This window comes from Coffea arabica, chromosome 2c (assembly GCF_036785885.1).
Source record: "Coffea arabica cultivar ET-39 chromosome 2c, Coffea Arabica ET-39 HiFi, whole genome shotgun sequence".
NCBI classification, from domain to species: domain Eukaryota; kingdom Viridiplantae; phylum Streptophyta; class Magnoliopsida; order Gentianales; family Rubiaceae; genus Coffea; species Coffea arabica.
The window spans coordinates 23,479,707-23,503,838 of NC_092312.1; the positions used below are offsets into that span (position 1 = coordinate 23,479,707).

Consider the following 24,132-nt stretch of genomic DNA (forward strand, 5'->3'; position numbering starts at 1 on the left):
ATGCAATAATTCTAATTCAAAGACATAAGGATAATTTAGAGATAACAAAAATTAAAATAAAAAAAGCGCTTGCACTTCCTAATACCAACATTCATACTTTTTATATAGTAATGAAAATGATTGGCCTCTCTTACTAAATTAAGAATTCTTAATTCCTAAGCTTCACAAAAGAGTTAGATCTAATTAAGGTTAATTATTGATATAAATCCAAAACAAACTCTTTTAACGTTGCTAAACTACCACTACATTATAGCATAATTTAGATGTCAAAAAATAATTGAAATAACGAAAAAAGTATGTTTAACATAAGCGCTTTTTTATTGTAAATTTATTATGATTATATTTGATGTGATGTCGAAAATTGACCCCTCTTACCCTAAGGTCCTGACTCCGCCATTGGAAAAAAGAGGGGGAAGGAAAGGAAGCAAGAAGATAATGGAAGGGAGAATGGCAACGGAAAGTGAAGGGTAATTGTGGCAATTGGTAACCACAAAAGACTTTTCCACAAGTTAGCTTATTAATCACATAGGGTTTTTACGTAGATTTGCTTAATCATGGTGGTTGTTAGAGGTTTTTGTTTTGTTTTTTGTTTTTTAGCTTGTATATGTTAGGGTAATTGTGTCATTTAATGTCCTCCTGTTACTTTTGATGATTTCCATCGGTGCTTCATATGATTTGAAACTATAAGGAATGTTTTTGTAAGTTAAACTTAACCACAGAGAACTTTTATAAAGCATAATGAACTTAATAATGTCAGATCTGATTTCAAGATTCCGCGATTTCTGGACATCAAAACTTTGTTTTCATAGGAAGGCATAACTAATGAAACCTTAGTGTAGTTGATGAGGTTTGGTGTAAAAAAAATCAATGATACATGCAAGCCCAGAGCTGAGAATTTCCATGGCTTCTGCCACTCTCATGTTAGCCGTTGATCGCCTAACTCTGCAACTGAAGAATTAGCAATGCCTGCTGGCTTGACTGTTCATATCGGCAAATAGATTTCTTTCTGCTCCTATAATAATTTGTCTCCCCATGCCACTGACGATATCAGTATGCACTAATGATGTCTTGTTTGCTCAAGGACCACTACAAATAGAAAGGGCAACAAGCTTAGATGGATAACTCTACCAATGATCACGAGAATACGACAGATAAAAAGAAGGAAAGCAGCAGATGAGTTGTGAATAGCTTTTAGATATTATATACATTTACAAAGAATGCCGAGCTGCATTTCAATCTTGTTAAGCAAGTTGGTAGCTTCATTGAAAGGTTCCTACGCAAATACAGCAAACTGACAGTCAAGAATTCAAACCACATCTACATATATATGTGCAGTGAAAAGTCAGACCCTAGACAAATACATACTTACAGCAGGGCAGAGACAGAGCCAGCGGGAGAGCGGGTAACCATCCTCCAAACTACAAGGATCCACAGCATTCATATCCCATTTTTCCAATTCATTACATGGGTCTTCAGGTCATTCTTTATAGCTATCAAAAGCAGTAGCCACAAATACTGAAGAATTATAATAAACTGCCATTAGACACATTTCTGTTCTTTTTTTAACTTCCACAACCAATTAAAGAGGGAAAGCAGGTAGGAGGTAGACTACAAGCACTTTGAAGACTGTGACTTTGAAGCAACGAATTCAAGATTCTTATCAGGACTTTAAAATGAAACAAAATTGCACTTCGATTTGCATAGCAAGTGGAGAAGTAGAAAAGGCAAACAAATACTAATAAAAAGCATGGCAAAAGAAGTTCTTTTAGGATTACAAATCTCACAGGAAACAGAACCTCATGATAATTATGCAACTGAAACTAACTGTCATAGTTTAAACCAATGGTAGAAAGTGAGGAAGAAGAGCTATGTACTAAAATGAAGACCACCAATACCCATTCCCCAAAACAGAGCACTTCATTCCATATTAAAAAAAAATAAAATAAAATTCAACAACTTTATCTCCTCTGTGAAACAAATACTTGCTTAAACAAACCACCGCAGCCCACAACAACAGAACCACCCATTTTAATGTGCATCCATTCATTCATTCATTTCTTCAACTCAACATTGCCTACTTTGAAAAACTTTCATGCCAGCAGTCCCCTTTATAGAAATTCAGCAATTCCCGAAACTTTAATATTTATTCAGAACCTTATTCTTAAACGCATTACAAGAAAACCGGTATTTTAACAAATGACAAATCAAGTCAAGAATTTCCAAATTTGAATACTCAAACCCTAATCCATAAACATAAATTTACCAGGCTTGTGTGAGCAACACATCTAGTTAGAAATATACATATCAAATTAAAAAACTATTCTTCCACACAAAATCCAAATTAGAATCAATAGTCCGAGCAATCTGAAGTAGAAACAACAGTCCAAGCGAAAAAAAAAAGAGTTCTTTCTCTAGAAAGTCATAAAAACCATCAATGTACAGAAGTAGCCTGAGCTTCTGGTGTTTGGTAAGAATTAACAGAGAGATTAAGGATCAGAACAGAGCAGATTTGAAGACTCAGCTTTAGGGTATGGAGAGTAGGGGTGGACAAAGGAGAGGGGTAGGGGCAAAATCAATGAGGAGGAGGAATGGTGGGATAACAGGCAGATAAAATTTGGTAGCTAGTGAGAACTGGAAGAATTCAATATTTTGTGGTGGAAGAGAGAAAAAACTACTGCATCTAAAAGACTGAAACAGAGAAGAAGAGGCAAGCAAAATGCCAAAAAGGGTATCAAAAAGAGCAAAACCACACCGCACCGCACCGCACAGTTAACAACTTGAATCCCAAATTCTGTCAGCAACCTCAGAAGACGAAAAAGCAAGTCTTTTCTTACCCTGATCAATTACTAAACCAAGGGCAAAATGCGTATGAAAGGGCCGCATGGTCAAAAGGCAACCCAAACAAAAATACCAACCATACAATCCTCACTCAACACCGATCAATCAGTATGCACAATGCAGCCAAATTATGATAACACTCATGCACTCAAGGTGCCAGTAAGGGACCATAGATCACAGTTCATAACTCATACTTTTATTCTGTTAGGATTAGACCAACATGCCAACACAGTGATACAACACGAACAGCCGAGAATCACATCATTCCCTTCCAATTACTGCAGAAAGAAGAAAGAAGAACAAATCTCTAAGAAATCAACATTTTTCAGATATTGCTTTCCCTATTTTAGGAATGCCAATAAAACTATCAATTTTCTTTTGATTTTCATTATTATATCAGTATCAAGGAAACACCTATATGAAGCGAACCTCTTAAAAGTACAAAACTGAAAACAAACATATTTTGTCTTGCAATTGGAAATCTAAGTGGAATAAGTGCTTGGATCAATTTGTTCAGACCAAGAACTGAAGATGTGTTTGTGTTGTGAAATAATCCATGATTTTGAGCAAAAGATGCTTTAGCTAGTTTTAACCTTTTTTTGCCCCACTTTACTACTCTAATGATTTGCACCCATGACTATAACAAAGAGTGTAATAGCGGTTTATTTCAAGGAGTCAGTGTCTAAGATTTTGTTATTATTGCAACAAAAGATCAATTTGTGCTGGCAAAGAATGAAAACTCAACACAATGTGCATGCAACCACAGGTTCCCAAATTTCATTCAAGGAACTTCTTGTAGATAGATTTGAAATGTAACAGTCTGTTGCCCATTCAGAAGCTTGATCGAATCTATGTTTGGTCTACATCCTACAAAAGTATGAATTCTAATCAATTTCACGTCTCCACACTTGTAGTTGGCATTCAACGGAAAAAGATTTAAAAGAGCTGAATTCTAAATATGCAATCCACAAGGTTTTGAAAATGCATATTTAAATATATGGGCCACAATATTTCCCTATTGTATCAACATAGCTATAGATAGAAGATTGTTAATACTTAATACATCAATGTGCAATTAGGGAAAATTGTAACCTGAGCTTTCTCCTTAACATCGCCCATAAATATGACTATCAGGGAATGGACAGCTGTTAAGAGGCATGTTTCTTAAAAACAATTTGTGACGACGACTTTAGCCACACCACCGTAACTTGTTTCATTAGATGAAATTCGCTTTTGACACTTCCATTATAAAATTTCCACTTAAATATATTTGAATCTACAATGGTCTTAGGGGTTAAAATCATTTGCAGATATCTAGCATCCAAGTAATAAATTGCTTCAGAATGTCACACGCCGAATGATAGTTCCACCCCCATAGACTTGCTCACATAGTCATCTACCTGTATATTTGGGAGTATATACCCATATATTGAAGTATATATAAGTAGACATATCCTTGTGAGTGTTGTTGGAGTTTGTAACACAACCAGGTTTCAAGTGCCAAAAGCCATTCGGGTGTATGAAAAAGTTTGTAACGTAAATAACGGTGGTATACAGGAACCTCAAATGAGCATAAGTTGGTTTAACTAAGCATTAGCATTAGCACACAGTTTTATTCAGCCTCCAGAGGTGGATCCTTTTGGTGCAAACACATCAGCACCACCAAAGACACGTGTGTAGCCTCACTCGTGCATGTCAAATTACTATCATATCTGTAATTTTTTCCACCACATAGTTCCAATTCAATTTAAATCTTACCAAAGTGGAATATTTATTGTAATTTTAACTCCAAATACTCTATGTTGTCTTCTTGCTTCAGTCCGTCTCCTTTATAACAGTCCCTAGGTGCTCTTCCATATTCACCAACTTGACTCTGATCAATATTAGCTCTTCTTCATAAGTTCTGTTTTTGCATCAAGGTTCTCTGATTTGATTCATATACTAAGGTAAGCTCAAAGAAAAAACACACACACACACACAAACATAATGAGAATAGAAAAGGGAAATGTTTCTCGCAACTTATCCACAAACGTGATAACAATTTACCTGCATGTTTAATAGAATTTGCTAACATTTTGTTTGCTTCTTTGCTAAGTTGGTTCCTAGTTCTTGAGCGACTTTTGTGCCATTTGAATTTCTGGCCAATTAGTTTGGAAACATCTCGTATTCAGTCTTTTTCTTCCTTATAAGTGTGATGGTAGGTATGTAAGGTTTACACATCCATAAAAATTTGATTTTCTAGTTTCGGGGTTTATGTTTATTATTGCCTTTTCTGCATTATGGCTTTTCCGGGTTATGGTCTTCTATCCTTGAACTTTTCTGTAAATCAGGGAGAAAACAGATCATGATTACAAGTGTACTAGACAGCTAGAAATGCTACCATCCTTGTCTCCTCTATCTATCCATCCAAAATTACACAGAGACACATATATGCGATATGTAACATGAAATTTTTTCACCTTTGCATTTACTAGGTTATTTCTTCCTTTTTTTTCTTTTTTAAACAATCATATCCTTGGTTGGTTAGATTTCCTTTTTCAAGATCATTCTTGGAGTAGTTATCTTTTGAGATCCAAAATTTTCTTCTAAGCTTGTATATCTGGTTCTAAAGGTTATTGATTCCTATCTTGTGTTTGCCTCATATGTGGGTGATTTACTGACTTCCACCTGTTTTTTTTGCATCATTTCTAACTTGATCAATTTCTGTCATAAATGAAGAATCTCAAGAATTTCCACATGTCGTCACGGCCACCGCCACCTCCACCAGGACCCCAAAAACCACTTGACGACTTCAATCTGCCCTCTAAACGCCAAAGGTTTGATAACAAGCAGAGCACTAATGACCTTAACCAAGGGGACAACTTGCCACAATCATCATTGTCATCAAAGAAGCAACCTCTCTGTGGCAACGCTACTGCTTCAGGACAATCAACTCTAAAGAAATCTTATATCCTTGATTGGTTGCATGGAAGATTGCCAGAACCCCCTACAGGAAAAAGTTCAAGTGAATCATCTCCTAAGCCTGATCTGAACACCACCGACTCTAGCTCAAATGTGTAACTTGGACATTAATCTTTTTCTTCAGAAACTTTGTCTTCAGTGGTTATTTAGCTGCTACAAAGTTTTGTGAAATAATGTAGTGTGGTCTTCACACCACATGAACTAGTATTTATGGGGAACAAGGACCTGTACTTTTAAGAATAAAACTTTTTTGTCGATGTCCAATAGTTTAAGAATATTAACAAGCCTCAACTTTCAGAATTTCCTACACTAGCCATCCTTCTACAAAATGTTTCTAAGCAGACAAGACAAAATGCAATTTCTTTTCCTTTTTCTAAGTTTGGATGGTTGACACTGAGTGGTCCAATCCATAAGTATTAAATTTCAGAATTCAAAAGTTTTGTATTCTGAACTATCCCATGCCTGATTTATTAATATAATGTTTCAGTATTGCAATATCCAGCTGTTCATGTATACTTAAACCTCAAAATCCAACCAAGATTCAGGATTATTCACATGTAAGCGTGTACAAGTAACATATTCTGACAAATTTGACCGGGTCAATGCAAATTCATTACTTACCTTAAACTTGTAAATTCATGTATGTTCAGCTGACACGTTCTTTTGCCTTATGGATGAGCATAATTCCTAAGATAATGAGACATTCCTAGAGAGACCTGTTTGTTATGAAATAATATTTTAAAGGCAGGTGCTGTTGGAATTTTACAATGTAGCAAGTCTTTCTGAACATTGTTCTTTGCTGAAGCTTTGAAATGGAATCTCTTTAGCAACAAAGCTTTATTAGAGCAAGGAAAGAGATTAAATCACCACAAGGCCCATAAAATCAATGTCAACAAATTAAGAGCAGCAGAGAAATGTAAAGAATGAAAAAGTGAAGAAGTAGGAGAAAGAGAACATTTCAGCAGTCAAAGGCAGATAATACCTACAGAAACTGAACAAGTCCCAATACCTGGTAAAAAGCTTTCAGTGATTTAGCATAAGCAATTTCGGCAGGAGAGAAAGTACTGCTTCATCGTTCAATTCTAGTGGAGGCAGCAACCTCTTCAATTATGAATATTTTTTTCCTTTCCAGGTTTCCAGCCTCTCATATTACTAGTGGTTGATGCCCAACTTAGAGTTGGTTCCAAATTTTTTTTTTGAACTTCTTGTTTCTTCATCACTTCAGTTTCAATGTATCAAACCTTCTATGAACATGCTACAAAGCTACCCTGCAAGTTGTCTTTGAGTACCCTGCAGTCCCATAATCCAGCAGTTCAAAAGATTCATCACTCTTTTCACTGCAAAGCTTGTTTCTGCACAAGTAGTCATAGGTAATGTACATAAGAAAATCTAGAAAAAGGATCTTTCCTGCAGTCCCTTTTACATATTTAGCATCTCCATGTATGTCATGGTATGCTCTGTCCAATAGCTTGTACGTTATTTCATCAAACTCAAATTCAATCTGCCTCAACTTCTGCCCCCACATCCAGGCCCTCTGAGGTAAACCTTGCTTGCAAAGATGAGACAACAGGAGATTAGTCGTAACAATATTTGGGACAAACCCCATCTTAAGCAATTTTCCTGTCAAAATCATTGCTCGATCCAATATATCGTTGCAAACACCATTCATTAGAGTGTTGTACGTCACTGTATTTGGAGCTATTCCAGATGAAACAAGCTCATCTAATATCATAACAGCACGGTTCATTCTCCTGCTGCTACAAGAACCATGAATCCATATGTTATAGGTTGTAATATCTGGGTCCCAACCACTGGCATGCATCATATTTACGAGATTATCCACATTCACCATGTCAAATACCTTAGAATATCCACTGATGAGAGTATTGTAAGTAACTATATCTGGAATTATCCCTCTGTGGTGCATTGCCATGTAGGTATCAATTGCTGATTTCATCCTTCCTTGTCTACAAAACCCATTAATGATGATATTCATGGTGAAGACATCTGGAAGAAGCCCACTTTGCCTCATCTCCTTTTCCAAGTTCAATGCCTCGTCCAATTTCCCACAATTACAAAAACCAGCAATTAAAGAATTATAAGTGTAATTGTTAGGCACAAGTCCTTTTCTTTTCATTTCTATAAACCAATCATATGCATCTTCAACAAAATTGGCCTTAGAAAGTCCATTGATGAAGGCAGAAAAGGCAACAGCATCAGGAGCCATCCCTCTCCTTCCCATCTCTTCCCACAGGCTAAAAGCTCCCATGATATCCCCTTTTCTGAAATGTCCATCCAGAAGCACTGTGAAAGCTACTTGGTTTGTTGGAAACTCTTTTTGCATCATCTTATCCATAAGGTTTCTGGCACTTTGAAGCATCCCTACTTTAGTTAGACCTATCAGCAGACAAGTAGATGTGGAAGCAGAAGGAGTAAGACCAAATTTTGTCATTATGTTATACACTTCAAAAGCTTTCTCATGCAGTCCTGCTCTGCTGTAAGCACAAATGAGTGAATTGATGGCAATTATGCTAACAGGTATGCCCTTCTCAAGCATAGTCTTCAGTAAGTGCAAAGCCTCAACTAACCTTCCTGCCCAACACAATCCTGAAATGGACATGTCAGATATTGAACAATCAGGAATCAAAGCCATCATAGATAATTCCCTTAAGAACCTGTTGCCATCATCTTCCCTCCCATATTTGTAGTTTCCTGCAACCAAAATGTTAAAAGTTATACCATCAGGAGCAACTCTCATATTCCGCATTTCCTCATAGAGCATATTAGCCTCACCAATTTCTCTTGCCTTTACATATCCATCCATCAAAGCATTGTATGTCACAGTGCCTGGTGAAACACCCATTTCTTGCATTTCTTCAAACATTTTCCTTGCTTCTACAATGTTGCCCTCCTTGCAGAATGCATTAATAATTGTAACAAATGTGGCAGTGCTTGGTTCACAACCGCTTTCCGCCATAAAATGCGCCCAATTCAAAGCATGAGATGTCCAGCCTCTCACACAATATGCACTTATTAGCAAATTATGTGCAATAACATCAGGTTCGCAACCATACTTCCTCATCAAAAACAACAAGCTTTCTCCTGTTCTAACACACCCTTTTCTACAAAAGCCAAGAATCATCACATTATACACAAAAATATTCGGGCAAGGTCCCCTTTGGATCATATCTCTAAATAACTTCCATACACTACCATAATCACCAACTCTAATTAGCAACGCAAAGAAAATGCTAACAGCTGATAAACTTGGTCTAATTCTGACCTCCCTCATTCTATCCCAGATTTTCAATGCTTGGGAACCCATATCTGCATTCACAAATGCCCTCATCAAAGAATCAAGAACCGAGAAATCTGACTCATACTTGCTATGCTCTCTCCACATAAACTCTACCACCTCATTACTCCTACATTCACCAATTCTACTAATTACACAAGAGAGAACATCCTGTGCCATCAACCTCAACCCCTCAGCTGCCAAGACATGTGCAACAATACAACACGACTGAACTATGAATTCCGAAGCATCACAGAAGACCAACTTGAAAAATGCAAATGAGACTTCGCGGTTTTCAAATAATTTCAAGATTTCTACAAGCAAATAGGGGCAAAACCTACTGGAGAATCCCTTTAATACAGAATCTTGGTCCTGTTTAATCATTCTTGATAGCCCAATCACAATTTTACGCCTTTCTTTCGAATTTATTACAGTGTTTGGTGTGTTTGATAAGTGCCCCAAAGGGGAAAATTGTTCAAGAAAGTCGAACTTCTGGTCAATAAAGATTATATCTTTACCGTCAAATGAGGTAGTAGAATAAGTACGACTTAAATATGTAAAATGGGAATTAATGGTTGTGAAGGGAAGTGAGAGATATTGAAGGCAATGAGTAAATGAAGTGTGTGGTGTTAAGGGAAAGAGGGAAAGTTGGGAAGAGAGACAGACCTTGAGCAGAGCTGTGTGTAAACGGCGCAAAGTAGCAGACATCCGGAGCTTCACCGGAGATGTCGTCGGAGATGGGTTTTCCGACTAACAGCGGTTGAGAAGGGTTTTGGGGGGTTTTAGCTAGTGTATGTTCTCCAAGCTGCTAAGGAGACTCATATTTTGTTACTTTCGATGTTAACCCAATTGCCCTTGATCCTATTATATATTCAATTACAAAGCCTCACATTTTTCTTCAATTTTCTTTTAACTATTGCAATCTTAAACAATTCTTCCCCTTTTTTTGGTGGGTGGATATCCACAACCTAAGTGGGTGGGGTGGGGTGGGGTGGGGTGGAAGGCAAGGGTTCAAACCTTGGCTCTTGCCTCTCACCAAAAATTGTCACATCTAAGTGGTTTATTTCTAAAAAATCCAGACGAGTGTGTTGTGCACCCGTCTGGTCCGGTAGTAGTTCAATCTCCTTCGGGTTACTTTTGGACCTACTTAGATCCGTCCTCTTCCTCTTAGTGTAGGATAGAAAAAGTTTATCGTCTCCGAAAAAAAAAAAATATCCACAAAGGATTAAGCCTCCCGCTAAACCAAACATTTTGCATACAATGTTTTTTAAACAAAATATGATTAATGTTGTATAATAATAAAAAATACCCTTGAACGCATGTTAAATAATTTCAATTTGAATTTAAACTTCACTTTTTGAACATGCGATATGCATTCAATAACATTAATGTATATACTGTCAATATATACAAAATTAATCTAATAAGAAATTAGAAGTTATTCGAAATTAAAATAGTAGAAAGATGGAAGGCTGGAAGAGTCAGTAGAATTATTTAAACTTGAGGGTATGGAAGATGAGATGGTAGTATAATGCTCCATCGTGCAAAAGTAAATTTTGAGATAATAATTAATGACACAATTTTTTTTAATACTAAAGGAGGACTCGCGTATTATAGTTCACAACTCTTTTGTGTATAGTAATTCGACCTATTGCTCCGCATCCTTCGTTATTAGTTTACAATGAAGAGAAAAATAGAACGAATCGAATTAAATATGAAGTTTCAAACCATGCTGCGATCTCTACTTCTTCTTTTAGCCAATTCCCTCTCATATTGAATTTGGCATTTGCGGTGCGTACATTGGTCTATGACGACTACGCATCTCATTCTATTCTTTCAAGTACGGCAACTCAAAATATTGACATTTTGTGTTTTTCAAACGTCGGTTAGAATGTTAGATTTTAGATCCATGAAGGTATATCATTTTGGCTGCTACAATTTTTTTTTTTTTTTGGAAAACGATATTCTAATACGAGATGCAATGCTATGCAAAAGAAATAAAGTAAAAGTTGATCCGCCTTCTATTTTTTTAGCTATCATAACATTTGCATCTACAATATAGATATCTCGTGCTTTTATCTACTCCCACATTTGCATTTATCGCATAAACATCATATACTTTTTAAGTCACTTTTTATAGCTGAATTATTTATTTTAATATCAAAATAAAATAGTAAGGTTGAGGGTCCAAATCCCTTTTCCCCCCTTTCCGTTTTTCAAATCTCATATCTCCTATGCTAGAAAAAAAACCTTTTAAAAAAATAAAAATATATTGATTTTTACAATGTGAATGCATAACGTAATATTTCTTTTGTATGGGCTTATTGTTCAAGCACGTCTGATTGGGCCGAACCGTCATAATGGAACCCTCTCTAATGTGGTCCACGTAGGATGTTATCCTCGTTTGGATAGTAGTTTTTTAAGGAAAAACTTTTACGCTTTTCATAAACACTTTTTTTTTATTTTTCAATCCAATATATTAAATTGTTACAGTATACTTTTTTTTTTTTTTATAATAACTCTAAGCGGAACTTAAAATTTCAAGCCAAATGCAATATTGATGGGCTGAGCTGTTTTCTGGATTTAAGTGAAGTGGCGTTGGACAAACACCCTGTATGGTGGGCAGAATAGGCCTCAGCCCAGAAGTGCACAAAATGCAGGCTCGTGTAAGAGAATGAGAGAGTGTTCTGTTCTTTGTTCTTTATCTTTTCAATTGTTCTACTACATAAGTTGGAAACCACTTGCAAATCATGCAACCATTGGAAAATACACCTAAACAAAGACAGGGAGGTCAGATTAATGGTAACTATAAAAATTCAATGTAAGTTGTCCTAATGACACTAGCCTAAAATAATCTTTGCATGTTTAGTACCACATTTTTGGATTATTAATAATTTTGGTAAATTAAGTCGTGTGGTAAATTTAGTCAGTCAATTCTTTCAGAAAGAAAATACAACTAGGGATTTATTTTTATTTTACCCTCTCATCCCTCCCTATACCTTTCGCAACCCTACTATCAGAATTCAAAATTCCGACTTCAAAACCTTCCCCTTACACCTTTCGCAACCCTACTATCAGAATTCAAAATTTCGACTTCAAAACCTTCCCCTTATCACCGGACTAACTCCAGTAGTTAAATACAATTGGGGTTCTTCCCCAGGAGGAGGAGGGGGAAAAAAACAATGGAAATGGAATATAAACTCGGACGGATGTAGCTTCTTTCTATACATGGAACATCAACGTAAAACTATGGAACAAACTAAGTTGTCTACCTCAAATCGACATCCTTATCTAATCAGTGTGCAAGGCCTACGATCATAGTCCACCGAAAAAGTAAAAAAGAAAGACAAGGATAGCATTGCCTTTTGGTTTTATTAATGGTGACCCATGATGGGCTCGATTTATTGTCACCAGAATATCCTCCATGACTGCAGATTTCATTATCACCAACAAATAAAGTGCTCAGAATGGGTTCGGTTCACCTAGTCCGCCAGCATAATCTATGGAATCTGCCCTTTCCTAACCATGCAATGCAGAGCAAACAAGAGAGGGTTTTCCTCAGTTCATGCTTGTGCTTTGCCCTCACAACAGTTTGCACAGCACATCACAAACTACACGATACCGTGTCATTTGGAATTGCAGTTTCTCCTCCTCCTGCATGTACAAATATGAACTGCTGTTCCTCAAGTTGGATTGGATTTCTGGGCAGAGATATACAGTGGTTGAATCCAGCCCACCCCACCGCACGTCACAAAGTTAATTTTCTTAAGAGAAGCTTCGCTTGTCAATAATCTGTTCCTGTTTACTTATACCTCTTATACTTATTGATCACTGGAAAGTGAGTAATGGATAATCACGGTTGACAAACATCATGGTGATCGACTACTAATTATTTATTAGCAATGCAATTTTTCTTGTCTTAGCTGCAAACGGATCGAAAGCAATTAAGGTTGAATTTTGAGTGATGATAACGACAGAGCCCTTCAAGCAATATCCATCCATCTCTGTTCGGGCATCTTCAATGAATGGTATTAAGATCGTATGTGATCATCCGCCCTCAATGTTATCACTTATCCATCAGTGGTGAAATTGATAACACACTTGACAAATGATTTCGGAGTTGTTCACGAAAATCCTAGGAATTCCCTGTTTATAGTAATTGACAAGTCTGAAAAGGTCGTGCAGAAACAAACGAGAAGGCCCGTGATTATGTGAAACGTGTTACCATGGATTTCTTTTGCTAGATCAGCATTGAAAATAAACAGTTTATACCAATTGACAAGTAGAAAAAGTAGGGGAGAAATATGAGAAGGCTGAAATGATTACGCAGAAACATCTTACCATGGTTTCTTTTCAATAGGTTTGCAATGAAAATCAACAATATATACTAATTGACTACTCCAAAAAGCTACGGAGAACAGACAAGAAGGTCCATGATGATCAAGTAGAAATATGTTACCATGATTTCATTTCAGTAGATTAGCATCGAAATAAACATCATTATGAAGATTGCACATCTCATGCCATCCCAGTTCTGGATGCTGGTCGTTGTATAGTACCAAACAAGAGATTTTCCGAAGGGAAAAGGCAAAGGAAAAAGAAAAAGAATCAAAATTTTATGATGGGCATCTCACTCTTCATTTTCTCCTACCCACCGCTACTTTACAAGATAATCATCAAACTCGAGCCCTAAATATGGATAGCCCTCCATTATTTGCTTTATTTTTTTTTCTTTTTCACCATAAGAGGTCTTAAATAGGCTTTGCAGAATATATGGCAATATTTGTTTGATTAGGCCACTGCAACTGCACCAGTCCTTACACCTTCATTAGATTCTTTCCTAGAATCAGCTGTTTTTCTGTTGGTGTTTGATGATCTGTTCCATCTTCTCTCATTAGCCTCATCTATCTCTATCTGCTCTTGCCTGCACTCCTGGCTACAAAATGGAGTATTCCCCCTGCAGTATTACAAGAACTTCACATCAGATTTCAACTACTTAATCAAACAACGATGATATCGCAATGAATCTTTTTAAATCCTAAGTTCTCTATTACGCCATCTTCCCTTGATATTCATCAGAAACATCAAATTAAGTGCACAGTACTACATGTTGAAATGGAAACAAGTTAGCTAACCTGTACATGAAGATGTCACTGTTAGGAGCCAGAGGTCTGTTGCAAAGAAAACAAGAATCAAGAAAATGGGGTTGCTCATCACAGCCAGCAAAGTAAAGTGCAGCTGACTTCATTGTTCAGAAAGCTTCTGAGTTTGAGGTGGGGATGATACTGATAGCAGCGTACAAGAGAGAAGTAGAGAAAGCTGGAGCAGAAAGCAAGGAGAGGACCCAGGTTTTATATAGCGGCAGTTCAGGAAGATGGGAAAAGCAAGAAAAAGGGCTATGCTTGAGTGGTTTATGGAGCAGGGAAAATTGGTGGTCTAGCCAGTTGGAAGCTTTCGTAATGTTGACAATTAAATGTGTCAACTGTCTGGTTAGTTGTTTATGTGTTGAGACCACCAAGTTCAATGGTGTGATACGGACCACCAGAAAAATACTTTGGGAGTGGTGTGGCAGTTTTTCCAGAATCCAAGGGGCTGAATCTAGTGGCAGAAGTACAATGTACCACTTGGCTACTGCAGTAGTTTAAAAAATTCACTTTTGCAACTTTAGGAAAACCAAAAATTAACTGATGCTTTTAGCAGTTTGCTCCCTGACATTTTAAGGGAATCTTTTTGGGTGCATGAACTTCAGCATTTTCTAGATTGTGTTTGGTAACTTTTTTAGATTTGCTGAATTGGAAATACTTTTGTTGGAGAAGAAAGCCCAGAGTATGATTCTTTAATCACTTATTTCTGCCATGAATGAAGCGAGTAAACCTCTGAAGAACAAACTATATTTTATCTCAACTTTTACTTAGGTCAACTTTTACAGAGCGCATATATATGTATATATATTTGTTTGAACAGTTGATTATTTTTTTAAATATATTTGCTTACATTATCATTACAATTTTTAATACATTTTTTATCTTTTCAATTATCTTTTTATCTCACATATATTACATCACAAAAGTGCTACAGTAAAAATATCTTAAATAACTTACAATCCAAATAATAGCAAATTTGTATGCTTAACCAAAATTTCTTCAATTAGATTACTGTACATATAAAATATTTTCAAAAGTCTCTTGTAATCTTTAAAATTAACATATAAGAAAAAAAAAACGTTCAACAATCGTAACTAGGACAAATATGATGTAATAAATTTTAAAATTTTTTGTTGGCTTCCATTATTACTTGTTTTTTGGATCTATTGGAGAATAAATATAATCATATTTAGGCATTATAACTTAAGATCAAATAAGAGTTTTTAGAGTGTATTTTTTGTATATATTTTACTCTTGATAGTAATATGTAATTCTATATTTAAGATCCACTATTGGCTGCATTTCACATCATTCGATATTATATCTATATATGTATTATGCTTTATAGGTATAAAAAAGAATTATAGCTCATGACAAAGAGGATAAGCATTAAGAATCTTTCTACTGCTTTTCATATGAAAACTTCAATTTGTAATGATTTAAAACCTATCAATCCCGCCCTCATGGTCCTAATATATGAAAACATTAATGCAACTTCTTTTTTTAAGTTTCGAGTTAATAAGAAGAAAAATAACTCAATAGAATGTTCATATTTACGTATGCATGTCTAATGCATAATTAAACACTGAATTATTTCTACTCTGTTTCACGTATGCATTAATTATAATTAAGAAACAAGCAATTTCATACCAAATGCTGATAAGAAATTATATGTCACAAATTACTTCTTAAAGTATATTTAGCTAAGTTTTCCCAATTTCTTAATTCATGAATCAACATGCAAATTTTGACATCGCAATACATAAGATTCTTTCCTTTTTGTGGTAAGAGTAGCATTGCATGTACAATTATGGACTCAACATGCCATTTGTCATCTCACTTTCTTCCTCCTCCTCCTCCTCCTCCTCCTCCTCCTCATCTTCATGATTTGTGTTTACTTTAGTCCCCACTCATCTCTGTCTTTTTTGTCACATTCCACATCGGAGTTGCGTAAGGAAGGGCCCACATCCCACTGATGGTTCCCACTTCCACCAGTGAAATCATACACATTTTGGGACCCACTCGAGACCAGTTGTACATGCGGGGTTCAAATTTCAAGGTCATTGTCTCCTCTGACCGCGAAACCCCGGGCAGCAATATTCCAACGTCACTTTTCTAATTATTGTTGCCCGCTACACGTGTGTCCTCGTCACGTAACCAGCGGAGCAGCCCCCCAGTACACCCTACAGGATACGTGGCAGTTAATAAATAAACGGCTGTGCTTTCTCGTTCGACGATCTTGGAGCTGTTCGCGATCCTGGAGGTCAATGCAATCGACGGTCAAGATCGAACGGGTGCATCTATTATACATGCATCAATTATTGGTCCTTCTCAACACACGTAAGATTGCTGCTTTACCTCTCAGTTGGACTTTAGTTTAGTCGGCCTGAATTGTTATTTTCCGAATGATTTGAGCTATGCAGATAAAATAGTGATTAAAAACATTATATGTATATAAAAGTAAATTTAAAAAAATCAATTCAAACAATAATAATGTATAAAGGAGAATTATTTTCTTGTAGTATATTGAAAATAAAAAGAATTATCTTCATAAATTGTAGTATTTTTTATTTAATTTTTTGTGTTTTATTTTTGGAAATATTCTTAAAGCTTATTATTGCATAAGAGTGCTTGCTTTAGAAATGGTATTCCTATAACTAACGATAATACTTTCTGCTGAGAAAGAAATCCAAGAGTGGTGGACTTGAAGCAAATATGGGTAAAAAATGCAAAGTATGAATTATGGCTAATGGTATTGGCACTTCAAGTTTTGTTGATCATGCTCAATTTTATTTATTTACTTTCGTGAAAAATATAAAAGAGATAAAGTGCCATTGAAAATGCTATACTATTCTACTAACTTTCCCGTAGTCCCACACCATTTATCTGGGATTGGAGGGTTGGGTAGTTAAATCCTTAAGTTTACCTCAAGAGTTGTCGACTTTTAAGATTAAATTTAGAATTAGGTTTAACTAACTAATTTTAAAAGTCCGGAAAAAAAAAAGACAATGCTATACTATTTCTTTTTTTTTTTTTAAACGTATTTAAGCCATCTCAAGCGATGTCGTGTCTCTTTACCATAAAATCACAATGAAAAAGTCCTTCAATTGGAGGGCACATGATCTCTAGCGCATGTGAGGTGAAGCTTTAGAATTAATGGCAAAGAATCTGTTTAGATTATTCTTTTCCTGATTTGGTATAGATTTTAAGTCAATGATGTTTCAGCTTTATTAAACGTGTATTTCACTCGAGCGTTTTCAAGCAAGTTACTGTATATGTTGGAGAATTGGCCAAGTTGCTAAAGGCTCACGACGTCACGATGCCTGGAACTGAGTCATTACCATGTTAACATGTGCCCATTTGGCAACTTAATTAACGGCAAAATTACACTTAGACTTCCACATAAAGCATTAAATTATCTATTTTGAGCACTAATTACTTTTTAATATGCGCAACAAGTTTCTTTTTTTCTTTGAAAAAAAAATGATTTTTCTAACGAGTGTCCCCGTTAACACACATATATTTCACCCAACTTATCACATATATATATATATTAACAATTACTACTTTTTTATTCATGGCAGGTTTTGCAGCGTCCTCCCTGTAATTTCCATAAGATTGCAACTGGGATTTTAGTAATAATCTTGTTCTTGAACTTTATGGACAAATAGAGAGGCCACGACAGGTGTGTCAGAAGATGAATTATTTGATCAACGATAGAAATTAAAAATAAGTTAGTTGCTGAATTATTTCTTTTTTTTTTTTTTTGCCCTTTCTAGGAAGCTCAATCCTTCATGAAGAATTGAATGCTTTAGCTTTGTTTTTTCTTCATTTTGTTTTCGTTCCTACGTCGTTCAACCATTTTCGAAAAAAGAAAAACCCGCTCATGTATGAAACTTGTACAGATGGTGAAAGAATATTAAAGGGTAAGATTCTTGAGGTCTTGAAGAACTGGCGAGACAGGGCAATCCAAGTTACAGCTGTGGCTGGTTGATGGTGAGAGAATGTTGAAGGGTAAGATTCTTGAGGTCTTGAAGAACCGGCCACACACATGGGCTAAATGAGCGTATATGAAATTTGTCATTTTCTTGCTTTTAGGACCACACCGTCTGACGCATACTCTTTTACTCTCTTCATCTCAAGGGGACGAAATTGAAGAGGTCCAAAAATAATCCTGAAGAGAAGAGCCAGATAAATTGTTTACTTAACCTTATTCATCATTTTATGTCCGCAAGATCAAAACAGTATTGCATGCAAAGGAAACTTCCAAGCAGTCAGGGTAATTTGGAATAGCGAAGAGCAGATACCATGACCAGCAAATTATAAGAAACTGCAGAACTATCCAGTTCCCAGAGAACAGGATGTAGTAGATGGAAGGGATAATCAACAGAGCTGACGTAAAGCTCAACTACAATTATGAATATTTTACTTGAGTTTCATGTTAACTTAGCAGTAGTCAAGAGAATATAAGCCCTCAGATGAGTCCGTCAGGACCCTTCTGATGATGCTCAACTTTCGAAAGAAGCCCACATCTTGTGAGACTCTTTTCACAGAGTCTATACCGCAAAAGTTGTTTCTTCCATTAACTGATCTAATTTGCATCTCAGATATGTCAACAAAGATAAATGTAAGCTGCTGTTCATGCCGAGAGTTGATAGCTCCCCGCCACTAGCTACCCTGAGAGAGCAGAATTAATAGCACTATACACATCAACCCCAATTTGGGCTTCAGCTCTCTCCAGATCAGTAGAGGCAGAACTCAGCTTCTGGGTGAACTCAGCAAGTCCCTTTTGCGCCGAGGCAGAGTCAAGTTGGTCAATTGGCACTGCCTCCACTGCAATGATATCTGCAAAGGAGTTCGCATGAATGAAAGCAAAGCCACCGCTAACAAAATACTTCTTCACACCATTTTCCTCGTGGACGGACAGAAGACCAGGTTTCAGCTCTGCAATGGTAGACACATGTCCGGGAAGAATGCCCATCTGACCGTTCGTTGCAGGTATAATAACCATGTCAACCTGTGAAGACACACAATGATGAAAGTTTCAGCTGAGAGACCAAAGCATTGGAATGTACTCTGTAGAATCAGATGATGATTCTAACAATTGAGGCGGCATATTGGAGCAGAGTGGAGTATATTTTTGAAGTCATATCGGTCAAAGCAAGCAAATGAACATCAGTGTGATGACTGAAACACTCAAGAATGAAATTTCTTTTTCGTGGGGGGACATCAGCATTTGGTAAAATTTGTAATACACGTGTCAGTTGATACTTCAAAATAATGCAGTAAAATTAATGGATTCCTACTTTGACTCCTTGCAGACTTATTGGTCAGCACCCCATTGGTAACTATGTTCCGCTATACAAACTCCTTAGCATTATTGATTCAGACAGACAACTCATGACAAATTTGAAGAAAAAAAAATTTACTTCAGATTCAACCCCATGCACGGTACAAATGCTTCTGATTTGTTCACAAGTGTTTGGCATATTGAAAAGCGGTTTCTCAACAAGTTAGCAGACATCCAATTATCCAAGTGTCCTGTCCTATATTGAAAAGAGGTTTCTTAACAAGCTAGAAGACATTGAAGTATCTTGTCAACGCAAAAAGTATTTAATTTTGTAATTTCATAGGCGTAACACAATGCCACTCTCCTTTACACAGAAATTCTAGTCTGCACATCCAAACAGAATTATAATACAGATGAACGAAAAAGGCAGGCTTCGGTTGACACATAAGCATAAAACACAGTGGCAGGAATAATCACATCTACTTAAGCAAAAGTATCGAGAACAGGAAGAGCTTCGAGGGGCAAGACTGAGTGCAAAGATATTATCGGATAAGTAGCACTTGTCAATTTCCAAGGGGTCTTGACACCTAGATTGTACACAAATATTCCAAAAGTGCTGGTTTTCCAAAGCTAATGCTGTGTACTACAGATGTCACTCCCAACTCAAACATAAAATACCAGCGTATCAATTCTAATCCTAGTAATACCAAAGGAGCTTTAAAGCTTAAGGTTTATACCTAAGTTGCACAAAGCATTAAACTTTCGAAAAACCAATAGTGCAAGCACAAAGTAAAAGCCATGCATGACTGTATTAACTAAAACAACTTGAAATGAACTCCTACAGCAAAGTTAAGATACCTTTCCGCAAATATGCTTCTTAAACTTATCATTACCTATTCCTAATTGCAGAAGCCTGTCTATCATTTTGTATGGCAAAGCATTTTCTTTCTTCCTAATAAAGTCTTAGCTAATTTTTCATAATAGTATGGCATCTCAAGCCATAGGATATATCAAGTCACTTCTGCATTACATGAATCCAAGAACTGTAATACATGTCTTAGCCTTTCACCCTTCTATCTAGCTAGTTGATGAAGATATACTGCAATAAAGTCATCACATTTGAACACTTATATGCAATGCATGCTGTGAAAAATGTATTCTAGCCAAGACTCCCAACTGAAATGCAAAACTGAGCTTTTCCCTCCCATAAATAGCTTTAGTATATATTCTCCTCACCTCTTATTAAGGCCTCAGATACAAGAGATCCACAGAACTCGAAAGTGAAATACAGAACCAGCAGCAGCAGGTATATAAATTATTCGTCATCATCATCATTATCATTCAGTATACATTGTTAAAAACAGAAGCAAAAACATTGAAAACCGTAATACCAGAAAACGATAAAGCCTCAACTCAGATGTAAACGTTCCTGATTTTGACATCTACAGAAGTTCATGTTTGAAGGAACTAAATAATTTGCACCTATAGTGCAGAGTATGCGCAAATGCTTGACAATTTCTATACTCACTAACTACACGAGACAAAAGCCAGAATGTAAGTGAGCTGATGCAACCTACAGTCCAACACACAATGACAAAAATCAGCATTTGCTCCTAACTGAAAAAATAGAAAGCTAATTGATCTATACTTGAGGCATGAAGCAAGACATTTCATATCATGCAAGGAACAGGTGAAAAATCAACAAGTTTCTCCAAAATGCCTTCTAGTTTAACAACAGCTTAAGCAGGCTAAGATAGTTAAGAATATCATAGAACCAAATTGGTTTGACATGAAAATTTGACTATTTATGATCATTGACCCTTCTATGCAGTATTTTTATCGGAGATAAAAACAAATTTATAAAACAAAACCTATGGAGCATAATCCTGCGTTCCATGGCCTAAAAGCCACACCATTTCTGTCCTCGGGTTCACTAGTACCCTTACCTTGGAAAAATCTTCCAAGTTGCACTGAATTTTAAGCATTGATAATTCAACTCAAGAAGCCATCTTTCACTGAAACGATTTGAGTCAAATATTGCCATGCAACTTGAAAATGAGTTGAAATTGTTCTGTTAGCTACTGAAAATTACAGTCCAGATGTGTCAGCACCCATGTACTGGCTAATTTGAAAGAATTCCATCTAAGCAGGTTTCTCCAACTAAATGAAAGGTAGTTAAACAGAGTTTTACAAAAGATAGTGTAAATTAGTTGAACTTCATATGTGTGACTCAGTTGTAGAAGGAAGGAATTTTAGAAGAGTAACAACCACCAGCATACTATAAGATGACACAAAATTAGCCCCCTCAATGTCATATGAAAGTAACTGTAACAGTTTCACCTCAAAATGATTTTAGTAGCTCAAATGGAAAACAAGTGGTTTTTCTTTCCTAAGATCACCAAAGTTTGATAAATTTCAACATCTAATTATCATGATCAAAGCCATATGTCTACAATGTGCCATCCCTCTCATTGAATGTATGCAATCCAGCTCATCAAAATTACAAATCAGAATAGCAAGAGACTTGACAAGGAAGCCCTCAATAACAAAGCTTCCAAAAGACCAACCGCCAAACAAACTTCACTTAATCTATGCCTCACCATAGTGGTTGATTGCATTTTGGCAAAATTTATAGGTCCAAATGGTACACCACAAGGAAAACGAAAAACATGACTTTTGCATCCTAATTGGCCAAAATAGTCAAAAATTTATAAGCCAATCGCTTTACTTGAAAACATAGGTAAATACATGCATTTGACGTTTGATGTATGTTCTACATATGCACATATTCTGCTTCAGCCAACTCAAAACATGGTCCCGAGCAGAATTATGTAACAAATTCGAGATGATACATATATCTTTAATGCAATGACCACTAAATTAGAGAGCTACTTAAACTATGCAAACTACACGAGTATTTCAACAGCCATAAATTTCTACAGACATAATCCCGAACAAGTAAACAAAATGAACAATACAACACATAGAGCCCACGTAGACCGATCTTAAAATGAATGCACGAAAGAATTTTGGTTGCAGATAATCAAATATTTGATCAAAAAAACAAAAAATTCCAAAAAAAAAAACCAAACACCAAGTGAAAATTTCACAGCATGCGAGCAAAACCAACATAATTAAAACACTAATAAAACCCAACACAGAAAAACTTAAAACCGAAAAAAAGGCCTTTTCAAAAAATCATATGACGAATAGGGATCATTGTAAAATTAGTGACCTCTTTGTTGGAGAACTCGGAAGAGTACGGAAGGACAAGATTGACAGTGAGCTTAGACGGCAAGGTAGAAGGAGCAGGTGGCCGAGGCTGCATGAAGGAAAGAGGGGTCTTGGGTGGTTCCAAATTAGGGATCGTACTTCTCCAGGCTTTAACAAAGGCGTCATCAGCAGCCGAGGCCGCCGCGACGTTGGTGGAGAACGGCCGGAATTTGATGGATCGAGAGAGGAGGCGGGTAGTGAAGTGGCGAAGCATTTTTCGAAGACAATGGGATTCGCTCGGCTCGCAAGTCGGAGAGAAGTGAAAGGAAACGGTGAAGTGAGAGAGACTCTGTGTTTTCAGTCTTTCTGCCTATTTGGAGTTCATCCCTTGTTGTTTGTATTACTAGTAAGTGGTGATATACATGGTACAAAACAAGGGAAAAACAGTAAAAATTATTCGATTACCCACTCAACTTTTTGAATTGATATATCTCTAACCATTCAAGTTTTAGAAGTACAAAGATACCCATTCAATTCTCAAACTTGTATATTTTGAGCCATTCCATCTGTTTTCACCTTCAAATATGCCTTCTAGTTATATCTCGTGATTTGTGCTAGTCTTTAGACGTTTGACAACGAAAGAAAATGGAATGATTGAAAATATACATGTTTAAAAATTGAAAGGATAATTTCATACTCTTAAATGTTGAGCGTTAAATATACCATTTTAAAAGTTCAGTCGGTAATCGGGTAATTTACTTTTGAAAAAATAAATCAATGTTGAATGAGGGGGTTTTTTGGGTACATTATGGGATAATGATTATACACCCTTGCACAATCTTGGTACATTATTGTCAACTTTGTCTTGATAATGGTTGCAATCTTCATCCAATTTCTCACAACACACTAAGTAATCGCCAATTCCTTCCAATAATGACTTCTAGTAACCTAAAGTATAGAACCACTGAGCTCTAGCTCAGTGGCCACCACCTCTCCTGGTGGGGTGGGAGGTCAGGGGTTCAACCCTTGCCTCCCACCAAATTGTCTGCCCCTCATGGACGGCTCGGTTGGTCTCAGCAAACCTCCTTAGGAGTTGGTATCCAGTGTCCACAAGGGTCCGAATCGGACCCCGTAAGAATTGATCCGGACATCCACTCCGTCAGGAAAAAAAAAAAAAAAAGAAGTAACGTAAAGTATAGTGTGGCTTGATTTTCAGGTCCACTAGGCTAGTTGGGCATTATCATCTAGTGGTTGGGAGTAATTGATGATTAAGCTATAGTAAGCTTAAGATTTTGGAATAACTAAACTATTTTAGATTTATTTAATTAATGTTCAATTACTCGTATCACAACCATGATTCATGATCCACGCGTGACTGAATACAACTTTGT

General features: G+C 36.4%; 2 protein-coding genes and 2 long non-coding RNA genes across 11 annotated transcripts; 1 reads left to right on the forward strand and 3 right to left on the reverse strand.

The window, feature by feature from the left end:
* Positions 1–739: 739 nt before the first annotated feature.
* LOC113726896 (uncharacterized) lies at positions 740–9,960 on the reverse strand. Of its 8 annotated transcripts, none has more exons than XM_072075401.1 (5): positions 9,761–9,960; positions 6,809–9,586; positions 1,366–1,515; positions 1,207–1,273; positions 740–1,086 (listed from the first exon to the last, which is right to left on the reverse strand). In XM_072075401.1, the coding sequence occupies exons 1-2, from the start codon at positions 9,800–9,802 to the stop codon at positions 7,055–7,057; spliced, it is 2,574 nt and encodes an 857-aa protein (XP_071931502.1). In that variant the 5' UTR covers positions 9,803–9,960; the 3' UTR covers positions 740–1,086; positions 1,207–1,273; positions 1,366–1,515; positions 6,809–7,054. The 8 variants fall into 8 exon arrangements, with proteins under 8 accessions (XP_071931502.1, XP_071931500.1, XP_071931501.1 ...); XM_072075399.1 differs by adding an exon at positions 3,584–3,705 and having other exon boundaries at positions 6,809–9,960; XM_072075400.1 differs by having other exon boundaries at positions 6,809–8,511; positions 8,593–9,958.
* Positions 4,547–6,056, forward strand: LOC140035248 (uncharacterized). Its single transcript, XR_011839232.1, has 2 exons — positions 4,547–4,784; positions 5,557–6,056. It is a non-coding gene; the product is annotated as an uncharacterized lncRNA (long non-coding RNA).
* Positions 9,961–13,531: 3,571 nt separating the features above from the next.
* Positions 13,532–14,420, reverse strand: LOC113724090 (uncharacterized). Its single transcript, XR_011839233.1, has 2 exons — positions 14,230–14,420; positions 13,532–14,051 (listed from the first exon to the last, which is right to left on the reverse strand). It is a non-coding gene; the product is annotated as an uncharacterized lncRNA (long non-coding RNA).
* Positions 14,421–18,618: 4,198 nt separating this feature from the next.
* On the reverse strand, positions 18,619–23,144 carry LOC113726897 (ATP synthase subunit delta', mitochondrial-like). Its single transcript, XM_027250814.2, has 2 exons — positions 22,764–23,144; positions 18,619–19,255 (listed from the first exon to the last, which is right to left on the reverse strand). The coding sequence occupies exons 1-2, from the start codon at positions 23,013–23,015 to the stop codon at positions 18,911–18,913; spliced, it is 597 nt and encodes a 198-aa protein (XP_027106615.2). The 5' UTR covers positions 23,016–23,144; the 3' UTR covers positions 18,619–18,910.
* Between the last annotated feature and the right edge of the window lie 988 nt (positions 23,145–24,132).

Excerpts from the sequence above, each read along its gene's own strand:
- LOC113726896 (XM_072075396.1), bottom strand. The coding sequence starts at position 9,802 with ATGTCTGCTACTTTGCGCCGTTTACACACAGCTCTGCTCAAGGTCTGT.
- LOC113726897 (XM_027250814.2), bottom strand. The coding sequence starts at position 23,015 with ATGCTTCGCCACTTCACTACCCGCCTCCTCTCTCGATCCATCAAATTC. Across the intron at positions 19,256-22,763 it reads CCGAGTTCTCCAACAAAGAG|GTTGACATGGTTATTATACC; the intron begins GTCACTAATTTT and ends GTGTCTTCACAG.